At 47.3% G+C, this 24273-nt stretch overlaps 1 protein-coding gene across 1 annotated transcript in view; it reads left to right on the top strand.

Annotated features, from left to right (window-relative positions):
- The window catches only part of XYLT1 (xylosyltransferase 1), a 304486-nt gene that overhangs the window by 242028 nt on the left and 38185 nt on the right, over positions 1–24273 (top strand). Inside the window, exon 6 of the mRNA XM_067706537.1 lies at positions 13915–13995. Coding sequence (XP_067562638.1) covers positions 13915–13995 — 81 coding nt within the window. The remainder of the gene's footprint in view (positions 1–13914; positions 13996–24273) is intronic.

Raw genomic sequence — 24273 nt, 5'->3', positions numbered from 1 at the left:
ATGGTGACACGTCACACCTGTCCGGCCACATGCTGGCTCCCTTGCAGCCGGGAGAGGGTCCGATATCACATGTAATTCCCTGATGTCATAAGGCAGGTATCTCAGCTGTCCCTGTCTCCACAAGAGGGGGCTGGGAGGCAGACATAGCAGCACTTTCCCTCCAGTTTCCATGACCACACCATGTATCCTCCAGGCCTCTTTGGTGAAGCCCTTGAGGTCAGGTGGCCAGGTGCAAATCCCTGTTACTGTTATATGTGGACTGTCTAACCTGGCACGAGTAATTTAACCTCTCTGTACTCCTTCATTGCAAAATGGGTGATGATAACAGCACCCATCACAGCGGTCGTTGAGAAGGCAAAATGAGTCAATATATGGCAGGTGCCTGGAACACATGATTTATATCTTCAGTAGTCATCATCATCAATATCATTATCATCATCAATATCATTATCATCACCATCATCACCATTTTTAGATGCGTTATCCAAGCTTTGAGAAGCCCAGTTTGCTCCACTGTAAAATACAGCTACTGCTGCCTACCATCTGGAGTGGTTCAAGGATCAAGTGAATAGTGCATACAAAATACGAAATACCAAGCATGATTCTTTTTCTTTTTCTTTTTCTTTTTCTTTTTTTTGCGGTACGCAGGCCTCTCACTGCTGTGGCCTCTCCCGTTGCGGAGCACAGGCTCCGGACGCGCAGGCTCAGCGGCCATGGCTCACGGACCCAGCCGCTCCGCGGCATGCGGGACCCTCCCGGACAGGGGCACGAACCTGCGTCCCCTGCACCGGCAGGCAGACTTCCAACCACTGCGCCACCAGGGAAGCCCCCAAGCATGATTCTTATTGTAGCTATGTTATAATGACTTTTTTTCAGTTTGGAATTTGGGGCTTCCACGGGTATTTTTTTATTGTGGTGAAATACGTATATCGTAAAATTTACCGTTAGTGGCGTTTAGCACATTCACAGTGCTGTGCATCCACCATCACTGTCTAGTTCCCAACACTTTAATCAGCCCAAAGGAAACCCTGTGCCCACTAAGCAGTCACTCTCCGTTTCCCCCACTTCCCAGCCCCTGGCAATCACCGATCTGCTTTCTCTCTCCATAGATTTACCTCTTCTGGACATTGCACATAAGTGGAATCGTACAATATACGGTCTTTTTTGTTTGGCTTCTTTCACTGAGCATCGTGTTCACGAGCCCCACCCATGTTGAAGCGTGTGTCAGTATCGTTACATTTTATGGCTGAGTAATATTCCATTGCATGGATAGACCACATTTACTTTATCTAGTCGTCTGTCAGTAGATGTTTGGGTAGTTTCCTCTTTTTGCCTACTGTGCCTAGTGCTGCTATGAATATTCATATACAAGGGGTTTTCTGAACACCCGTTTTCAATTCGTCGGAGTACTATTGGCTTTTTAACATATGTGGTTCAGCTATGTAAGAAAAGGAAGAAACAGTACAAAGATAAAGTAGGAAAAAAGGGATTTCGGCTTCTGTATCTGGATTTCCTTTTTCTGCCAACCTCAGCTGTTTGGGACCAGCAAGGGAACCAACCACAGAGAGTTTGGTCTTGGCTTTGTTCTTTTTCTTTTTAATTATTATTTTTTATTTTTTTATATTTTACATCTTTATTGGAGTATAATTGCTTTACAATGGTGTGTTAGTTTCTGCTTTATAACAAAATGAATCAGTTATATATATACATATGTTATATATATATACATATGTTATATATATACATATGTTCCCATATCTCTTCCCTCTTGCATCTCCCTCCCTCCCACCCTCCCTATCCCACCCCTCCACGTGGTCACAAAGCACCGAGCTGATCTCCCTGTGCTATGCGGCTGCTTCCCACTAGCTATCTACCTTACGTTTGGTAGTGTATATATGTCCATGCCTCTCTCTCGCTTTGTCACAGCTTACCCTTCCCCCTCCCCATATCCTCAAGTCCATTCTCTAGTAGGTCTGTGTCTTTATTCCTGTCTTACCCCTAGGTTCTTCATGACATTTTTTTCCTTAAATTCCATATATATGTGTTAGCATATGGTATTTGTCTTTCTCTTTCTGACTTACTTCACTCTGTATGACAGACTCTAGGTCTATCCACCTCATTACAAATAGCTCAATTTCATTTCTTTTTATGGCTGAGTAATATTCCATTGTATATATGTGCCACATCTTCTTTATCCATTCATCCGATGATGGACACTTAGGTTGTTTCCATCTCCGGGCTGTTCTTGAGCTCCTGGGCGCTGTCCATGCCCCAAGGGCCACAGATCCCCCTGGGGAAAGCCCTGATGACTGTAACTGGTGTGCCTGGGGAAGCCAGCTAGCCAGTCATCCTTCCTCTCCCTCAGAGGGAACAGGCAACAAGAGCTCTGGGATAATCAAGCACTTACTGTGTGCCAGGCACGGGGCTGAGCCTTTCACATACATGATCTCATGAAGTCTTTGCCCAACTCAGACAAGGAAACGGAGGCTCAGAGGGGTAAAGTAACTTACAAGATGACACAGCAAGGAAGCAGATAGGCAAGCTTCAAACCCGGTCACCCAACGCAGAGTGATGTCCCTGCAGGACAGTGGCACATCTGGCTATCACTCAGTTGGACCTGCCCAGGTATCTGCCTTGGTGTAAGGGGGGTTCTATGTACGTTTGGCAATTCCATTTCAGGGACCTTGCACAGCCTCAGGGATTTCATTCAACCTTTGTCCCTGTGTATATTAAGCAACTATTATGTGCCAGACATTGTGCCAGCCAAGCCTCTCTCAGCTGGAGTTCCTCATCTGAACCTCAGAACACAGCAGATCATCAGGGTGACTATGTTCTTGATTCCTGCAAGTATAGAACATACCTAGTACCGTTCCCGATACACAGGAGGGAAGCTAATCCAGGACATACAGTGGATGCCCCGGGAGCAGGGCTAAGTTCTCACAGAGACATGGTCTCAGTCAGTCATCGCTATGTCTCCAGCATCTAGAACAGTGCCTGACACACAGTAGGTCTAACATAAATATCTGCTGAATGGATGAGCGGGGACAGAGTGACGGGAACAAAATAGACATGACTCCCCCCCTCATGCAGCATACATACATCCTGTTTTACAATTTACAATACAGTCCTCTTTAATAATCCAAACCGTTCAAATATTCGAGGACCTCGCACTGCAGATAATTTATCAATGATCAGTGAATTTGTACCAGTACCTTTCCAGCATAGCCATGTGTGAACAGGTCTTTGGAATAGTCCCAGGTGACATTTCTTAAGCTTATTTTCTTAAGAAACACTGTCACTATAAGAACAAAAGGGAGTGGGACTAAGGCATTACCCCTAGTAAACACATCAGGAGTGCCTGTAAATGGATAGGCGTTACCCAATGAGCAGGATGCATGAATTCACGGACAGTCAAATAAAAGCGGGGCTTAAGTTACCCCCATTGAAATGGGTCCATACAACTCAGTGATACCAGTTGAAAAAGCTGAATCCGGTCTTCCCCGGTGGTGCAGTGGTTGAGAGTCCGCCTGCCGATGCAGGGGACACGGGTTCGTGCCCCGGTCCGGGAAGATCCCACATGCCGCGGAGTGGCTGGGTCCGTGAGCCATGGCCGCTGAGCCTGCGCATCCGGAGCCTGTGCTCCGCAACGGGAGAGGCCACAGCAGTGAGAGGCCCGCGTACCGCAAAAAAAAAAAAAGAATACCCTGGGTGCAGCATGTCCTGATCCTCCAGAATCTCTCTTGAGCCAAGAATCTGTGTCTGCTTGAGGTTTGCAAGGGTGGCTACAGCATTTCTTTTTCCGTGGGGGAGTGTGTGGCTTCTCTTCTGTGTTGCATCTTGACCTGGTTCCAATACGAACAGGCTAGTGAACCTGGCAGGCTGCCAAGGTGCTCAGGGACAGTCAGCTGTCCTCTGAGCTAAGTCTCACCCCAGGGCTGAAATCTGAACTGACCTAACCCTGATGTTCTGGGAGATGGAGATCCTTGTTGTATTCCACCCCCAGCAGAACGCAGACTTCAGTCCTAGAGAAGTAATAATAATAACAACGATAATGATAGCTAGCATTTCAGCCTTCTGTGGGCTAAGCTACTCAACCTAGAGTGATCCCTGTTGCTCTCCCCTGCCCACCAGTCATTATCCCACTTCTGATACCGGTTTCTGTATCAGCCAGGATTGTTCAGTTGCAAGCAACAGTTAATGCCCTCTTATTTCATTTAATCCTCATAGCCGCCCCATAAAGTGTAAGTATTGTTATCATCCTCAGGTTTTTTGTTGTTGTTTTTTGGGTTTTTTTTGCGGTATGCGGGCCTCTCACTGTTGTGGCCTCTCCCGTTGCGGAGCACAGGCTCCGGACGCGCAGGCTCAGTGGCCATGGCTCACGGGCCTAGCCGCTCCGTGGCATGTGGGATCTTCCCAGACCGGGGCACGAACCCGTGTCCCCTGCATCGGCAGGCGGACTCTCAACCACTGCACCACCAGGGAAGCCCCCATCCTCAGTTTTAAAGAAGAGGAAATTGAACTTCAAATAGATGAAATGACCTGCCCAAGGCCACACAGCTCATAAGTGGTGGAACCAGAACTTGAACCTACATCTCTCTGTATTATTTTAACCACTTCAAATACTGATGTGTTAGTGTTGGTGCATTGGGACACTTGTCTGGTGACTTGGAATTGATCATAGGTCATTGCCGTCCTTTGAACCCAGGGGAATGTGAAATGGTGTAAGATATCTGTTTTTAGCCATACACACAGAAGGAAAGTTGAACTTATCAATACAGATCAGTTTAGTTTAACACTCATTTATACTCTATCCCTTGCCAGTTGAACTGACACTGAGCTGATTCTTGCAAAAACAGGCAGGAATTGACCAGGCAAATGTGTAGGAAAGGTGTCGCCAGCATAAGGGACGGTACAGAAAAGCCCTCATTCTGGAATGCAGCACACGTGTTTAGAGCAGTTTCTGTGGACCACTCTAAAACAGGCATGAGGACCCAAAGAGGAAGAGGCATGTGGCTGCTAGAACCTGCCCTGTTTCAGGCCTGTGCTGGACACTGGGGAAAGAGAGACGAATCAGACAAGGTTCATGTCCTCAGGTAGCTTACAGTCAAGGGAACTGAACATATATAACTTACAAATGGGAACACAAGGCATATAAGAGTTAAAATGTCACAGCTTGATAGAAGATTGGTAAGGAGTGGGAATGCCTTCCCTCCAGCATTTCTAAGCAAAGGATCTAGGGACTTCCTTCTGAAGGCTCCCTTTTACTGAACACATACTATGGGCCAGGTACTGTGCGGGCCATACCCCCAACACACAGGCAACTCGGAGGCCATTGTCATTCCTGTTTTGCAGATTAGAAAACTAAGACTCAGCGAGCTTGCTTAAAATCAAACAGCAAGAAAGTGGCAAAGATCAGAGAGAAACTTCTACAAACACCTTTCTAAAAACAGCTTTCATTGCAGCGAAGTTTTGGCTTTCCCACATAAATCGCATTTACTTTTAAGATTCAGTCTTTTGATGTCCTCCAAAGGAGGTCTTGTCTTGTCCCCCTCAAAACCAAATCAAATAACTGGCTGTAATCCGTCGTTGTAAAGGGATGCAGGATTTAGTTAACCAAATGTTCTGCTCATTTGAGATGTCTCGTGGCATATGAGGACAACCAGATTTCAGAGAATTAAAATACAATCAAACAGACTTCACACACACACACACACACACACGCGCGCGTGCACGCGCAGCTGAATGGCAATTCAGTTCTTCATTCATGATTCCAGCAATGTTATTTTATCAGGCTCGGCCTCTGGGTTCTGATTCTTGTCAGTTACCTTTCCGTTACAGCCATCTGGAGGAAGGGCTGACGTGTTTAGAGTTCCCACCGATGGAAAGTCAGATAAACTGCCTCTTAGAATGGCTGATGTATGCTTAAAATGAAAAATGTGTGTTTTACAAATGTTCTGTGAAAGTGTTGAGGCTTTGAGAAATGGTTTGCCAGTTCCTAGAAACGCAGTGAGCATGTTTTAATTCTGCGTCATTGTCACCAGTAACGAAAAGATGCATCCAATTAAAAGCAATTGGGTTTTATTATCCAGGTGGTTATCTAGTTCGCTGTCTGCCTGTGTGGAGGGGAAGAGCTGTCCCCTGGTGCCTCCAGAATGCTTTGTGCTTTAGTTCACCTGCTGTTTCACCCCCTATCCCAAGAATCTCCCTGTTTGTCTGCCTGCCCCACTGTCCCCGCCACTGGAGGACAGGTACCATGACTGCCTTACCCACTGAGGTTCCAGGGGTCTGGCCTCTGACCTATCAAACTGGGAAATCATGTTTCCCAGGAGAGCAGACGGAACTTGCAAAATCTTAAAGTCATGAAAGGGCACAGAACGTTTAGAGAACTTCAAGTAATCTTGAGACTGAACAGGCAGAGCCAGCTGACAACCCACTTTCTAGCCTTGCTAAGGAGTTAGGACACTGTCCTGCAGGGGCTGGAGAACCACCAAGGGTATTAAGTAGAAGAAGGGGCACGATCAGACTTACGTTTTAGAAGATCTTACAACTGCTTCCCCAAGGATGGATTAGAGTGGAGTCTAGAAGCTGGGGCTGCATTTTATCCAGTTCACTTTTCCTCAGGTACCCAACTATGGCTGTAATTATGCCCCCAGGGTCCAGGAAGAATTACAGCATCTAGCTTTCCCAGTATGCTAGCACTCAGGTCTCGCTATGAGCTTCCACTACATTTGAATCAGGGGTTGCCTTCTCTTGTCTCCAGTTGCCTTTGCTCTTGCCTCTTCTTCAGGGAACCCTGAACTTGGCCTTTCCTCTGGTTGTTCTGGAGTTCTGGCCTTCCTGAGAGATTTCCTAGCAGATAAGACTTCAGTAAGGCTCACGCATGAGCCATCTGGAAAGTCGAGGACAGTGATGGGAGTGCCTCTCCCCAACCCAAAAAGAAATAAGCCGGATGGAAAAATGGGTCTGAATCCACTTGTGAGATGGAGTGCAGTGAGAGGAATCAGGTGGCTGGGGTCAGATTGTAGACGGCGCCACAGAAAGGCCCACACCCCGGACAGACGACGCCTGATGTGCAACCTATGCTCCACAACGATCCCCTTGGAAGGAAGTAGGAGGCGTCAGAAGGTGGCTGCAGTTTCCTCTGCTTGTTTCCTGACTCTTTCTAAAGAAATGAAGCACATTCCTGTAGCCTGTTCACCATGGGGAAAGCAGGATTGAAAAGAGCCTGCACTCTCGGCCTGGGGTGCTGAGGTCCAGATCTCAGCTCCACCTCTTCTAAGACTTTGGCCAAACTGTTAAATCTCTGTGTCCCACTTTATTCACATATAAACTAGTACCCACGTGATGGGGTTACTGTGAAATTAAAAGAAGGAGGAGCACTTAGCACTTTGCAGGCAACAAAAGGCATGTTTTCTACCCTCATTGTTTTCTGCCCCACATCTCTCCCAGGTCAGAGACACAGGGAGCAGCATTCCTGGCAGAGGGAATGGGATGGGCAAAGGCACAGATGTAGAAGTGAATGCCTGTGCTCTCCGCCCTCGGGAGCTGAGCCCGTCCCGTGGGGCGGACGCTGTGCTGAATCACTGTTGAGCACCTACTGTGTACCGGGTCCTGGAGGAACAGAATGGAATTAGACCCAATGCCTGCTCGCCTCATGACTCTAGCCAGGTTCCTGAAAAGTATCGTCCAAGGTGCCCGACTGAAAATCCCGGGGCTGTTAGCGGACAGATGGGCACCAGCTGGAACAGCTGCCCCGAGTACTGAGGAGGATGGTTTTCTGCCGTGCCCCACACACCCATGCTGCTCGACAGAAGGTTCATTTGGGTCCCACTGGCTGTTGGTACCCTGGGGAAACAAGAAGGCCCCTGCTCAGGCCTGGCCACCCTGCTGGAGAAGCCCACCAGCCTCCCCACCTCCATCCCCTTTACAGTTTCCTTCTCCCTGCCCACACCACTGGTAGCCAGCTGGTCAGTTCCTGTGTAATGATGTGAGCCCCAGCCATGCCCTCAACCCTTGGGGCAGCCTCAGTCCATGTAATGAGTCTTTCTGAAAGCAAAGAGAGACTCAAAGGCATCCTTTGCATGAACAGTTCCACATTTGGGAATTTAATCCTACAAACATCTGTCATACCCACATGTGGAAAGATAAATGTGCAAGGATGTTCGTAGGAGCGATACCTGCAAGCAGGGAGGCGAATGAGGAAACAACCTAAATGTCCATCACTAGGGGATCGGCTGTGCCCATTCCATAGGAGGCTGTGCGGCCATTAAAAGGATGAAGTCTGGGGCTTCCCTGGTGCCGCAGTGGTTGAGAGTCCGCCTGCCGATGCAGGTCACACGGGTTCGTGCCCCGGTCCGGGAGGATCCCACATGCCGCGGAGCGGCTAGGCCCGTGAGCCATGGCCGCTGAGCCTGCGCGTCCGGAGCCTGTGCTCCGCAACGGGAGAGGCCACAACAGTGAGAGGCCCGCGTACCGCAAAAAAAAAAAAAAAAAAGGCCACGAAGATGCATATTCCCGTTTCTGTAATGAAAAATGGATATAAATACAACAGCATCTACTTCATAGGGTCGCCATGAGGAATAAGTGGGTTAATAGGTACAGAGTGCTTAAAATAGTGTCCCCCACATAGTAGGTACTCAAGTGTTAGGTGCTGTTGTTGCCTCTGCTGTAATTTCATGATCTTGCTGTAGCCTGAGTGTCATAGTTATAATTTTGAAAGCACAGGAGAGGGTTACAGCTGGCCTTCCCATCATTGTGGTTTTCTGCACTCAGGTTTATCATAGAAAGATGGAGGATGACGCTTCTCCCGGGGTCACACATCCTGTGGCAGGTCCATGTGCCCAGAACCATCTGAGTTTAAAATGAAAACTTCTGTGTCCTGGGCACCCCGGGGCAGAGGGCCACTCTCCATATGCCTTTGGTGGCCCAGTGGCTTTAGGAGGAGTACGGACAAGGCATCATTGTTGCTTTTCACATGTCATAGGAGAAAACATCAAAACGGTACGTCAGGATGGAATATTATGTAGCCTTATAAAGGAGAGAAATTCTGACCCATGCCACCACAGGGAGGAACCTTGAGGACATTGTGCCATGTGAAAGAAGCCAGTCACATAAAGATAAATACTGTATGGTCCCACTTACGTGAGGTCCCTAGAGTTTGACTGCTCTGAATATGCAGAGACGGAGAGTAGAAGGATGGTTGCCGGGGGCAGGGGGAAGCGGGGAGTTGTTGTGTAACGGATTCAGAGTTGCAGTTTTGCAAGATGCAAAGAGTTCTGGAGGTGGATGGTGGTGATGGTTGCACGACAAGATGAATGTTCTTAATACAACTAAACTGTACACTTAAGCTGGTTAAGGTGGCAAATTTTATGTGTATTTTGCCGTTTGAAATTTGAAAAATAGAAGGGTACATCAGCTACCGCAAATATTGTCGCATAGGGTAATGCAAAGGTGGTACTTAAACTGAACATATATAGGAAATAACTGTACAGATGATACACTAGTGGAAGAAGTTGGGGAAATACTGTAGTATATTCTGAGCGCAGATTGAAGGTGCCTCAATGCTTAGCTTGCCCGATTCCACAGGCCTCCATCCACTGCCTCTCACACACACTTCGCTCCACAAATGGCCCGCCCACTGCCTCCAGGAGGGCTGCATCCGGTGCCCTCTGGGGTCTGGGCATACCTGGCAGCATCAGGGGTTTGAAATCCTGACATTCACGAAACTCTGTGCTGACCTTTGCTTTAGCGCCGTCGGCCTCGCCATCAGCCATGAACACCTCTGGCAGCGTATTAGCATCCTGTATCAGGGAAGGGCTATCGGGGTAGGCAGGAGGGACCCAGAGGAGGGCAGTTGGCTCTGTGATGGGCTCCTTCCAAGTGAAACCGAGCAGGTCCCAAACGCTCCTTGCCCTGCCACTCGCTGCCTGCAGACAGGCTGGGCTGTGACTGGACTTCTGGGCACCCGAGGACCTAAGAGCTATCCCCCTTCTTCCTGGGTATCTTCATGCCCAGAGCTACATGCGTATCGGACACACGCAGCAGTGTGGTGGTCCTCTGGGAGCCAGTTCATAACTGTGATGCCAGCTGGGAGACTGTAGACAGGTTCCCTTCTGTGGAGCGTCTCCCAAACCATGCTCCGCAGAAAATTCGTGGGTATGAGGCACAGAGAGATTTCCGAGTTCAAATCAGCTTGGGTCTTTATACTGCTGTCCTCAGTTCAACATGTCTTAAGCTTCTGATGCTCACGATGGCAATAATAATACTATTAAACAGCAGTTAACCTTTATCAAGGGCTCACGGTGGGCTGGGTGCTACCGCACGGGTCTTACGTGCATTATTTTATTTAATACTCCCAACACCTGAGGCTTATTGAGATGAAATAACCTGCCTGAAGTCTGGGCTCTCAGGGAGAGACCGTGGGGAGAAGATGAAGAGGAAGAGAATTAACTACCAATATTCATGCTTGGCTTTAAGCAGCACTTCCTAAACTTTAAAGGGCGCACACATGCCCTGGGAGTCTTGTTAAAAGGCAAATCTTAACTCAGTATATCTTGGGTGGAGCCTGAGGTAGGGCATGTCTAATAGCAGTGGGCTAACGCTGCTGGTCCCAAGACCAGGCTCTGAACAAGGAGGCAGTGGAACACGTGTGTTTTCTCTTGTACCTGGGATGGAATTCATTCACCCATTCATTCACCCATTCATTCACCCATTTGTAGACGCCATCTAGTAGCAAAGAACACGAGCTTTGCATTTGGAACCAGCTTCCAATCCTAGTTCTGCACTGTTCACTAAGGGGTGTTTCCTCTGAGTCCCAGTTGCCCATCTGTAAAATGGGAATGAAACTCGCATTTTAGAGACTCTTTGTGATTATTCAGTGCAATAAATTGTAGCAAAAGTCCGCCCGGGGGCCTAGGGCGTGGTGGACATTTCCTAATGGTGGTGCTTCGGGAGCTCATTTTACTCTGCATGTATTTCCTTCTAACCGAGGTTCCCACATGGTTCCAATAAGTTTATTTACATTAAAATAAATGTATTTATTAAAACAAATTATTTACTATAATACTTATTTACTTACCTATTCCCATAAAGGTGTCCCAGTGGCCCCAAAGGCCACAGTGATGGGTCCCAGAGGCCCCACCATGAATCGGAGGAACTGGCATAGACGTGTCTTCTGATCATTTCCACAAAAGGTGGAAGGAAATTGTGGAGGAGACAGACGCAAGTGATGAGCTGTGGAATTCATTTGGCAAATGACCCCACCAGAAAGGAGTGAGAAATGCGTGTGAGGGGGAGAGAGTGGGAGAGAGCACGGAACTGGGTAATATGACAACAGATCGCAAGCTGTTAATTAATCAGAGGGAACTAAATATTATGTAGGCAATTACCAACAGGCGTCGGAAAGCCCCACAGGGAAACCTGGTCCTCAGCCGATCTGTCTCCCCCTGCAGAAGGGCTGGGGGACAGGTTTTAGCTCGAGGGGCAGGCTCTTCACCCAGGGAGGGGGAGGCAGGGTCCCCTCCGTGTCCAGCCCAGCCAGGACCCAGCGCTGTGCTTTGAAAATCGCTTTACCCACAGGCTCTGGGCCTGGAATCCGCAGCCCCCTCCCTGTCTACGCTCCCTCCCCTAAGATGTCATCTTTTGAGACGATTTCATGTGGAAGCATCGCTAAGTAAATTCGCTAAATGCCTATTCATCCCCGTCAGATGGGGACGCAGTGAAGCGGTAAATGTGACAATGGCCCCAGCTCGGGGCCCTGAAAAGCGCTTTCTGGGGCTGCTAAATGGAGCCTCAGCCGCTGACCCTGGGAGGCCTGAGGCTTCGTGAGAGGGGGCCCAGGAGCCCCAGCCCGGCCCCTTCAATCCTGCCACGGAGGCCGCTCAGAGGCCCCTCTTTATTATTCCTGCTGCCAGGGACCCATTCAGAGGTTAACTTGTCCCGGTATTCATCAGGAGGACAATAATGAACTGTCGCAGAGAGTAGAGAGGGGGTTGGTAAACAGGAACTGCTAAGACGCGCGGAGATGGAACGGGCCTCTATGGTTCGGAAAGAGAGATTGCTTTCATTTCCTTTGCAGGCTGGTTTAGTTTCCACCTCTCCAGCAACTTCAAGAGGCCCTCTGCCCACAGCAACCCGTAACTGGGAGGGAAGCACGCGTGGGCTTTACGTCGCCTGTTTGCGGAGATGCTCCACGTGCGCATGGACACGTGGACTTGGCCTTTTGCCTGTGTCCCTGGGATTCCCCTGTGCGCATCCGCAGGACTAAGCTTTCTGCGTTTGTGTCTGGGTGGGTTTACCTTGCTGTAGGCACACGGGGTTTTTCTGGCATCTGCAGCCACTAGGACGGCAGGTTTTGAAGTGGTGTTGATTTCTGTAAACGAGTACGGGATGTCGGCCGTGCTCGTTTCCACTGCAGCATCTGTTAACTTCTCCGTCCCCCTCCGCTGAAATTATGAGTTGGTCAACAATAGTTGTCCAGAGAGCAGGGGCTTGGAGTGGCACGACTGCAGGTGATGCAGGGAACTGAAGGAGGGGGTGAGGGGTGAGGGCGGCCCTGACTGGGTGCTGGGAGGCCAAGAGCAGAGCAGCTCGCATTTATTGTGCACCTACTGTATGCCCTTTAAGTCCACCCAGTTATCCATCAGTATGTATACCTACTGTGTGAAGGGCAGCCAGGTGAAGGCCGCCACTCAGGTTGAATGACTTACCGTAGGACACACAGCTGGGTCAGAAGTGGAGCTGGGATCTCTCCCCAGCCCTTTCTGCTTCTAGAGCACAGGCATCGCTTTCTTAGGCACCCACCTGCCCCCCAGAGTCTAGCCTCCTTTCTCTTCCCAGAGATGCGCCTTCACCGTTTCTCCCAATTTGAAACAATGGTTAACCCTTTCCTTCTAAGTAAAAATGCCTGAGCGGAGAAGCCAGATGATAAAGGAGCTGTCACTTCAGCACCATTTACCTGTTTGGGTTTATTCAGCGTAAGAGGCAACCGCGTTTCTGGCAGATGGAGACCCCGTGTGACTGCCTTTTTAAGTACTGTCACAGCTGTATGCACAAGCTGATTAGCTGTGACTACACCGCTAGTGCTGAGATTGATGGCGATAAATCTGGGATAACAATGCCGGGAACAATGTCACCCGTTTGCATCACACTTCGTATTTCTTAAAGCTCTCTCAGTCAGCCTGGGGGTTATGGATTCATCCATTCATTGACTCATTCATTCCTCAAAACACATTTGAAGGAGTCAGTTTAAACTCATCTCACCTTGAGTCATCCATTCATCCAACAGACATTAATGTACCTCTTACCATGTGCCAGTGATGAGTGAGTTGCATTAGGTTCTGTCCTCACAGAGCTTACGTCCTAATGTAAGCAAATATAGCTCTTTCAGATGGTGATGAGCTCATGTTGTGAATATAGTGATGTGATGGGGGTGGGGAGAGGCAGGTGCTACTTTAGGTTGGGCAGCAAAAAAAAAAAAAAAAGCCTCTCTGAAGAGGTGACATTTGAAAGGAGACCTGGATGACAAGAGCAGACATGGAAAGATATGGGGTAGAATTTCCCAGGCATGGCAAGTGCAAAGGCCCTGAGGTTACTCTGTATCTGGCATTGAAGTATTCACTGATGCCTTACGGTTTGCCAAGCCCAGTGTTGGGCACTGGAGATTCCAAAACAAATAAGGTACTATGCTTATTCTCAAGGAGTTCACAGCATATGGAGTATGTAAGAGACAGACAGTCCATTTTAGCATGCTGTGGTAAGCTCAATGATGGCGACATATGAAAGAAGATGCCTTCCCTACCTGCATGGTGTGAAAGAAGGAGGGGACCTGGTTTCTGTGACAAAGAAAGGAGCCAGGACACAAAGTCTGCATGATTTCTGGAGGACCCTGACTTTCCTCTCGGTTTGCTTCCACAGGACAAATGACCAGCTGGTGGCATTTCTCTCCCGATACCGAGAGATGAATTTCTTGAAGTCACACGGCCGGGACAACGCCAGGTAGTGTATCCTCCCCCTACCCTTGTGCAAAAGGGAAATGGAAATCTGAGTGATCATTTGGGGGCTTCCTTCTAGGCTGGTTTGATGCAGCCAGAGAAAAGTTGAGGATGGGAGAGAGGCATGGCATGGGCCTTGGCCCTTTCTTTGTAGCATCTGAAATGGTGTCTCCTGCCAGCCAGGGACAGAGATAACAGTGAATGTGTCTCATCATGTCATAGTCCTTTACACCTTTTCCCCCAAGCCCTTTCATGAGTCCATTATCACATTATGGCTGTCCTTCAAGGAAACTAGGGTAGTCATTTTAATACCCAATTTATTGGTAGGAAGACTGAGGCCCATAGTTCAAGTAAATGATGTCCCCAGATCATTCATTCGGTCAGCCAGTCATTCAACAAATACTCACTTAGTGCCAAGCATGTGCCAGGCACCCTTCTAGAGGAGAACAAGACAAAATCCTCACTCTCATGGAATTTACCTTCTAGCAGGAAAGAGTCTCATACCAGCATGGAGTTGAACTCAAGTATCCCGACTCCCAGCGCTGCGCCCTCACCATTGCCTCACTCTTGCTGCCTAAGATGTTGGCAGGGATTGGAGGCACCAGAAGCCCAACCTGGATCTGTTGTGCCTCTCTCACTTAAACTGAGCAAAGCCAAACAGCATCACTGCAGTCCCGCTTTGAGCTGAGCCTAAATCCCCGTGGCCAGAGATCAGCCAGAAGGGACACAGTCTTGAGCACCCTCTGTAGGAGAGACCACAGGGTCCGCTCCACCATTGGACATAAAACACTGCCCAGGATCGCTCTGCCATCTTAGAGCCTTTTCCTAGCGTTGCCTTCAGAACTTAATCTGGCAGCTCACAGGATACCTTTAGCGTGTTAATGTGTTTTCTTTGGCCTTCGTGCTGGTTTTGTCTTGTTTAATTCAGGTGCTTCATTTGAAAGTTAATAGCCCCTTTTAAAAACAGCAATATTTCCCAGGGAACTCCAGATTTCCAGCTCATCTTAAAAGAGCCAAAGGTCCACTACATCTGTGCTTGAATTCTCTCGTGGAAGTTATGATCTGGTTCTTAGACAAAGCCCACGTTCTACAGGTTGCTGCAGCCGTCGCTGCCCTCTCCCCTACCTCACCCTGTTGGCATTTCAGTTTGCCGGCTCTGCTGTAGGTGTTCTCTGCCACTGCCGACGGAGGTGTCATTTTAGCTGTTTCTGTGATCCCCTTTACCCAGATATCCACAGAAGGGGGGGACAGAGGCAAGCAGTGAGCTCCATTTCCTGAGTTCTCAAGACGTAACCCCAGAATCCTTGGGTTGTATCATTTTCCTTAATTTTAACGTTGATGGCATCCAGCTGTCTATATCCAGATTGGGCCTGTCCTACTGGCAGCCTGCACTCTTTACACTTAACCCAGACTTGAAGATGCTCTGTAAATGAGCACAGATTACCATAGCATGTTCTGGCCACTACACTGGAGAGGCCTGGTGGATAAAGAAGAATGGCAGACATATAGTGGACTGTGTTCCTGCTAAGTGCACATCGCTCTGCTGGGCCCTTTTCGCACGGGATCCAACTTTATTCTTCCAGTCACTCAATGTAAAAATACGTATTATTATCTCCATTTGTCAGGAGAAGAAAGGGGAGCTTTGGGAGCCCAAATGATTTTCCCAAAGTCACACAGCTGGTAAGTGCTGGAGTTTGAACCCAATTCTCTGGCCCCAAAGCCCATGGAAGCAGGGTAGAGCTGAACAAGATTCCATGCAGGTGGTACGTTGTCAGAACTAGACCAGATATTGGTATCCCCACCCTTAGGTAGAGAATGAAGATGCTTCTTCACTTCCAAGTAGCTTATAATACATGTTTTGTGCAAAGTCATATCGTTAGAAAGGAATCCACTGTAAGTTGATAGACTTGTGTCTGCATTACATCCACCCTAGTATTGTTGTTTCAGCCTGCTCAGTATTTATTCTCTATCTACTATTTCCAGGCCCTGTGCTAGGAACTGGCTACAACACAGAGGTTAAAATCATGAGGTTTTGAGGTCATACCTCCTAGGTTGAAGTTCTGATCCACCACGTCCTGTCTGTGTTTCACTGGACTGGTGACTTAACCTCTCTGAGCCGGTTCCCTTATCTGTACAAAGGAAACATTAATGGACTTATGCGCACGAGATTGTTGGAAGGATTAAATGAGATGTTGTATGTAAAGCATTTGGCATATCATAAATGCCCTGTGAAGATGATGATGGTGGTGGTGGTGGTAGTGATGATGTCATTGCCATGATAAACGTTGGACTCACATATTGCAGGTGGGAGAAATAAATAGATGGTGTATAGGCCAGAGTTGTGCCTCTGGGTGTATGAGTACATCTTGTCCAGTTGATGTGCATCAGCAGTTGACAGGTGGTACCCAAACGGCCCAGCAGGATAAAGGGCAGGATAAAGACGCAGGCTAAGGAGTTGTTGCTTGCATCTCCCTCTAAAACCCTAAAACCCAAGGCTCTCTGGACAAAACAGCTCACAAGTTCCAACACTCATGCATGAGTCCTCAGCTGGGCTTCTCTCACTTAGATGAATTCAGGAGATGAATTTAGAATTAATTCAGTAGTAAAATGAGCCGTCGACGGTGACTTTCTCCTCTTTGTCAGTTGAGGCCTCACCTGCTGAGTGAACAAACCTAGCCACGCCCATCTTCCCTCATGTCTCCCACGGGCGCAGCCTGAGTGGGGCTTCGCTCTGGCTCTGCACTGATGGCATGTTAGGAAGGACCCTTTTTTGGTGGGAAGTGACAGAAACTCAGCTCAAACTCGCTTAAAGGGTAGTAAGGGAAGTTATTGGGTGATGCAACTAAAACATTAGTATCTGACTTCAGGCATAGCTGAATCAAGCAGTTCAAATGATATCACCAAGCCCAGACTCTGTTAATTCTTTTTTTTTTTTTTTTTCTGGCTGCTTAATTATTTCTTATTATTTCTGGAGAGGGTTAAAGTAAAATAAACACATCACATCAAATAGCCAAGTAGTTCACTGGCAAGAATCTTTTTTTTTAATTAATATATAACCGACATATTATGTTAGTTTCAAGTAAGTGATATAACAATTCAATATATGTATATATTGTAAAATGACCACCACAATAAGTCTAGTTAATATCCATCACCACCCATAGTTACAATCTTTTTTCTCGTGATAAGAACTTTTAAGATCATAGCAAATTTCAAACATGTACAACACAGTATTATTAACTGTAGTCACCGTGCCGTACGTTACATCCCCAGAACTTACTTATTTTATAACTGAAAGTTTGTACCTTTTGACCACCCCCACCCATTAACTTCTGTTCTCTTTCCCTTTGTGTTTAATTTTCTGGCTCCAGACGGCGACCCTCCTCAACGTATTAGCCTCATTTTACTGATAAGGTAACTGAGACTCAGAGAGGTGAAGTAACTTGCTTAAGCTCACGCAACTAGGGCGGGGTTAGGGCTCAAACCTAAGTGAGTGTGTCCCCAGAGCCCAAGCTCAAATCCCTGCATGATGCAGCCTGTCTGTGTTCTGGTCCTGCTTTCCTCCAATATGCTGGGTGGCTTTGAGGCAGCCACTCTGCTTCTCTGGGCTTCATTTTCTCCCTTTGAAAAACAAAGTAGTTGAATGACATGATCTCCAAATGCCTTCCCATTCTGATGCTTCATGCTTCGGGACCAGACAGTGTGACAGAGGAAGAGAGTTTAAAAGACAGAGAGATGGAGAGGGACAAAAGCAAGCAGTGAGATACCAAATAGGCCACAGGGCGCCTTAGTTTTTAATTCCACGTGGTTCCTAATAGCAGTTTTGACCTTCCTGTCCCCAACTTCAGCCTTTAGCAGCCAATTTGGACTTCCAGCTCCCGCTGCTAAGAGATGGCATAAAGGCAAACTGGTACTTTAATAACTGCCAAATTGGTCCTGACTGTTCCTATAATTAAATCAAGGGGAGTGTTGTGTTCACTGTATTTCCTTGCTTTCCTCCAAAAATGTAGCTAGATATATTGAAAGACATATAGCACAATTATCAGTTTCCCAGATAACCTCTGCAGGGCTAAAAGAAGTAAGTGCCCTTAGTAAGCAGGTCTTGGCAAACATCCCCAGGAACTCCTGGGTTCTGCTCGGGGAGTATCGGAGAAGTTTCCCAAATCTCGGCAGCCTGATCAAAGCTCAGTGTGTAGGGACAGGCCCCTTACAGGGAGATGGAAAGGGAAAATCATTTCCCTCATTCCCAGCCGGAATAGTTTCCTCTGGGAATTTTCCGGCCTTGATTGGTCTAAGTTCTCCAAATAATTCAAGGTCACCAGGGCCCCAGTGCTTAGCCCTGGGGCAGAGTGTGGTGTGGTGGTAAGAGCATGGGCAATGGAGTCCAGACACCTGTGCCAAAATGCCAGCTCTGCCGTATGGCAGCCAGGGGACTTTGACAAATGGCTTTGGCTCTCCATGTCTTCATGTCCTCTTCTTTATAAGATCCGGACAGTGATGTGGGGATCGTGGAGGACTGAGTATCCTCGCTGACCACAGGAAGTGCCGAGCCAGGCGCTTTCGAGTGGTGTTATCCTCTTTTAAAGAGTACAACTGAGGCTTGCAGAGTTGGTTTAACTTGCTCAGGGTTCCACACGGCTGGCATTGGAGTCTGGTTAGGTCTGACTTTTATCCCCCCATGATTAGTGACTGCATCTGAGAGGACCTGTTGTTTTCAGTTCTTGGAGTGTGTGGATGAAAGAGCAAAGCTCTGCTGATTTTAAGCAGAATCATTTGTAAAGGAGCAAGAGAGGAAAATCAGTCCTCCCCCTGCTTTCTAGAGTCACCCTGTCCCAAAGTGTGTTCACAGTCCACCAGTGATATGTGAGATTATTTTGGGGTGTTCACGAATGGGCATCATGGGAGAGTTAGTACTGATTTTATGTATATCAACGAAAATTTATATAATTAGCCACCTAATCGATGATTTAATGGACATGATGCTTAGAATAAGACTAAGTTTAAAAGAAGACAGTTGAAGCTATCTAAAGTTGGTTTAGAAAAGAAATATTAAGGAAAGTCTCATACAGACGTCATAAAACCTATAGCATGGCAGTTAAGAATCTGGGTCCTGGACCCCGACTGCCAGCGTTCGTATGCTGAGCACTCACTAGGTGTGTGGCCTTGGGTAAGTTACATCCATCACTTGTGCTTCAGTTTCCTCATCTGTAAAACGGGAATCATGATGATAAAACCAATCTCATAGAATTGCTGCAAGAATTAAGTGAGTGAATATGTGAGTAAGCTCTTGGAATAGTTAGTTACGCATATGAAGTTGATGATGGTGGTGATGTTGATAGTGGTGATGGTGACAACAGTGGAAAAGCCTTGAAGATGGTATATATACACGTGATTAATGTTTTCAAAACACTTTCTACAACTCTTAGAGAAACAGCTAGCATTTCAAATGTAGGAAGACTAGACCAGAAGGAAGCTAGGAGGGGTCCCAGCCCTCAGGTCAGAAGTGGCATAAACAAGTTTCTTCCTGTTCCCTGGTCCGGGCCCCCCCTGCTAGAGGCGGCAGTCCCTCGCTGGGCACCAGAATGGCAGCTAAAGCAGCTTCAGCAGCTTCTTCTCTCTGACATTGAACTAATCTTCAGGCCCAAACCTCTCTTGATGTATAAATAGGCAATTGTTTAACCGAAAGCTGTCAAATCCATCGAGAGCCTGGCCAGGAACCTCCTCCAAGCAAATCTGCTTTCAGGAGGCCCTTTGGTGCCAACTTGCTTATCAGGAGAAGAGCTCTCTCCCCATCTGTCTCCTAGTACCATGATTGATGGGAGGAGGTAACTAATATCTCATCTCCAATGGGGAAAGCAGATTGCATTTCCCTCTTGCTTTTCTTAAACCCAACCGGTGAGTTTATCCCTGTTTGCATGTTCACTTTATTTAATCCAGTTATGGTAGCCATGTCAAAATAAAGCTTAGCATCACACGGGCACCCATACAAGGCTGTGTACACAGACGCTCTGTGGGCCTCCGTATGAGTTTTGAGGTCGACTTTCAATCTTTTCTTTTTTCAAAACAATACATGTCAAAGGTGGACCAAAGGCTAGAAGGACGATATGTGCAGTGTCATCTCTGAGACGTAGAGCATGATTTTTTATTTCCTTCTTTTCTTTCTTTTTGTGTTCCATGCCTTTTATGGAGGAACTGCGTTATTTTTTTTTTTTTTTTGCGATACACGGGCCTCTCACTGTTGTGGCCTCTCCTGCTGTGGAGCACAGGCTCCAGATGCGCAGGCTCAGCGACCATGGCTCACGGGCCCAGCCGCTCCGTGGCACGTGGGATCTTCCCAGAACCCGCGTCCCCTGCATCGGCAGGCGGACTCTCAACCACTGCGCCACCAGGGAAGCCCCCTTTACTTTTACAATAAGAACAGAAGGCAGTAGACTTTGTTTATAAATATGTGTGAAATAGGGAAAATCAGTTAGCCCTCAATGGACCTTTAGACTCTGGGAGGTGCAAGCTGATTGGGGCCCACGTGAAGAGCATGGGCCACCAAGCCTGGGATTCTCAGTTCCAGGATTTGGGCCCCTAACTCTGCATTTCTGCTCAGGCTGGGTTTTTTTCCATTCCTGAATGTCAAAACCAAGTCAGCTTTCTTTGCCCAGGGCATGTGTAATGATAGAGTTTACTGTGTTCCAGAGACTGTCCCAAATGCCTTAGAGATATTAATTCTTTCAATTTTCACAACAATCCCATGGTGTAAGTGCAGTCATTATCATGCCCATTTTCCAGATAGGGACACTGAGGCTAGAGAGATTAAACAACGCACAGCTTGGGAACGGGGAAAGAGACTCGAACCCTGGCAGTCTGGCTCCAGAGTCTACATTCCTAGCCACCGTGCTATACCATTTCCCTAAGTATGTTCATTGTGGAGTTTCCTGCCATGTCCAGGCCACATGTACTTACGGCTAATACATTCCTTCCACCAATCAGGTCAGAGTCTGCCTCTCCTGTGACTGGTCTGCTCTGGTGTGAGGTAGTGAAGCTGAGCTTCTTCCTGTAGCTTCCACTCCTACCACGTTAGCTTCTTTTCATTCATTTGGGCTCTTGCACACACTATTTCTGTCTCCTATGAAGCTCTTCCCCAGAATTCTTCAGATGACTGGTTCCTTCTCATGCTTCTTGTCAGTGCCACCTCTTCAGCAGAGTCTTCCCCAATAGTCTCCACTAATTAAGTCCCTGTCTCTTTATTTTGTCATTGCACTCTAAGTTTTCCTGTATAACACTTATCACAAACATCTAGTTACATATGCATGTGTTTCATAGCTGTTTATGACTACTTACCTATTTACTAGAGTAGTGTTATAGTCTTGTGGCTAAGAGTGTGGAATCCAGAGCCTGACTGCTAAGGTGTGAATCCCTTCCTTGCCACCAACCAACTGTGTAGCCTTGGGAAAATTAGTTAACCTTTCTGTGTCTTTGTTCCTTCATTTGGAAAATGAACCCTCGTAGGATTGTGATGAAGATTAAATGAGAGAATATATGTTAAGCACTAGGAACAGGACCTAGAAAGTAGCAAGTGCTCAATAAATGGTAAATATTATGGTTTTATTTTTCATCTTAGAAGAGAGAGGGTAGGGATGATGTCTGTCTTCTTCACAACCATATTCTCAGCACAGAGACTTGGAGAGTTGCTGAATGAGCAAATACCCCGAGCCCCTTTTCTCTTCCAACTACTGCAGAGTTGAGGCCTGACAGCTGACTCCAGCCCATCTTGGGAAGGGGCATAACCCACACTGGACATGTGAGAAATGGCCAGCAGAGCCCGTGGAGCTGCCAAACTAGGAACCCAGTGACCTGAATCCTCACTGACTTGTGCCTTGGAAAGATGGGAGGGTTTTGTAATTTGTGGTTCTCAGACAGAATCAGGGTGCCCGTGTTGCTTGTCACCCTCTACCACCACAGCCATGGGCATTGCTGAACTAAAATAATTGCAGGACATGGGTGCGCTGTGAGGGCTTTGGGGCTTCTGTCCTTGGTGCTGAAAAGGCATTCTTCTCAGAGCATAAAGGGTTTCTCCTTAGCTGTGGAGGTGCCCTACACATGCCTGTCTACCAAATCCCAGAACAGAGAAGAGGACAGATAGAAGTTTTAATTTCCTGGCTTGATGAGGGAAAAAGTTAAGTATCTTGGTGAACACTTATTGAGCACTTACTAAGTGCCGAGCACTACGCTAAGCCCTCTCCATATATAATATAATCTCACTTAAACTCTCTGAGGCAGATATTATGACGATCGCCAGTTTCCATGTAAGAAGCTGAGGCATCCATGTTCAGGTCGCCCAAGGTTAGTGGCAAATCCAGGACTTGTACCAAATATTCTGGCTCCAGAGCCCAAAGTTTGGCGCCTGTGTGACATGGCTGTTTTGTGTGAGTCCATTCACATAGCTGGCTGATTCCATACATTGTGTTTTCATGCTTTGTTCCGTGACTTTATTTTTAAACTAAAATGCTTAGGTTGTACTTAGGCTAAAGGAGTAATCTGGGTTCAGTGGGAGATCGCTGGAGAGAGAAATAGAAGAAGAGAAAATATTTTTCTAGGCTGTGTGACTTTGGATCACACGTCCTTTCTGAGTCTCGGTGTGTTGGGGTTTTTTATCTGTAAAATTAGTTATGTTCGCTGATTGCTGAGATTCCTTCTTGCTCAAACGTGCTGTAAAATCTGAGGGGCAGTGTTCTTCCTTTCAGAATTCATTACAGGACAAGACAGTTCTGGAATAATTCCACACTTGATGAATATACCGAGATTGTAGCCAGGGGATTAACTGAATTGAGAGACTTCTTCATTGTCTGCCCTTTCTGAGGCCATTTCCAAAGGCTACAGTTACTTTCTTAACTGACCTCTTATCCCACGGGGGAGATTCAGGACCCCTTGCCATCCTCCATCTGATTTCCTTTGATGCCCAACTGAGTAGATTTGGTCCTTGTGACATCCTAGTCGAAGCATATTTAGCTCTGACTTTGTCCCATATCGTGACAGTAGAGAAAAATCTCAGGGAGGCAAACCATCCCTGAGAGCCCAGGAGGTAAAACCAAATGCAAACGATACCACGTTTGCCCTCAAGTAACCTGTTCTGAAGACAGAAGCCCTTGTGAGGACTGGCTGAAAGCCTCTTCCAACCAGCAATGAGCCGTTTTCTCTTGGTTCACTCATTTCCGGGCATTGTCTTTTTGAGGAAATAGAAGTTCTCAGATCCTTCATTTGGGTCCTTTTGGAGGGACCCTGGCGAATTGAGATGAAAAATGGCAGCGTAGTTAAGCATGTGCATTGGATTCATCCAGACCTGGATTCACGTCTAGGCCTGTTAGCTGCGTGACTTTGGAGAAATTACTTAACCTTCCTGTGATTCAGTTCCTTTGTCTGTCGAACGTGTGTTAGAAAAATCTGATACCTGGCTAAGTAATGGCAGCTACCTCCTGATTGCCTGACAGACGTGGCTGTTACTGTTCCCTTCATTCGTTCACTCAACAAATATTTATTGGGCACTGGCTGTATGTTAGGCACTGTAGTAGAATACAGAGGTGATCAAAATCTCTGCCCTCTTGGGGCTTACATCCAGTAGTAGAAATAGGCAATAAACTAAATAAATACCTTGTATATTATATTAGAAAGTGAAAAGTGCTATGGAGAAAAGTAAAACACCAAAGGAGGATTGGGGAGGGATGGTGTCTCTATGAAAAAAAGAACTGATGGTTGGGTCAGCCCATTGCTTGGGTGAAGAGTGCTTACTTTGCAAGGACCTTTGTAAACAGTCACCCATCACAATTTTGCAGCTGATTTGGGAACTTGTTAGGACAGGTGTCGTGGAGCTCATCCTACAGGTGAGGAAACTGGCATTCAGAGAAGTTAAGCCAGCCCCACTTCTCAGTGAAAGCAGAGACAGCATCGGTACCAGATCCTCTGCATGTCTGCTCTTCTATGGTATCACCTGTTGAGCCCAGTTCTACCAGGTAACCAGGTCAACTGGAAACAAAACTGAAGGGAGGGCAGCATCACTGGTCACCTTCTGTGAATTGGGCCCATTGCTGCAAATCTTCCCTCCATCCCTCAGGTGAGAGAGCCGTGCACCTTTTCCTGGTGAGCCAGCGTTGATGACAAGACTCACCCGGGTGTTCACAAACTTACTATGGTTTCCGACCTTTACCTTTTCAAGTTACAGTAAATCCACAGGGAAGAATAAAAAGCAAATCACTGTTGAAACAGCTGATTCTTTTCGCCTGCTAGATACCCAGAC

This window comes from Pseudorca crassidens, chromosome 15 (assembly GCF_039906515.1).
Source record: "Pseudorca crassidens isolate mPseCra1 chromosome 15, mPseCra1.hap1, whole genome shotgun sequence".
Lineage (NCBI taxonomy): Eukaryota > Metazoa > Chordata > Mammalia > Artiodactyla > Delphinidae > Pseudorca > Pseudorca crassidens.
This window is presented reverse-complemented; position numbering and strand designations above follow the sequence as displayed.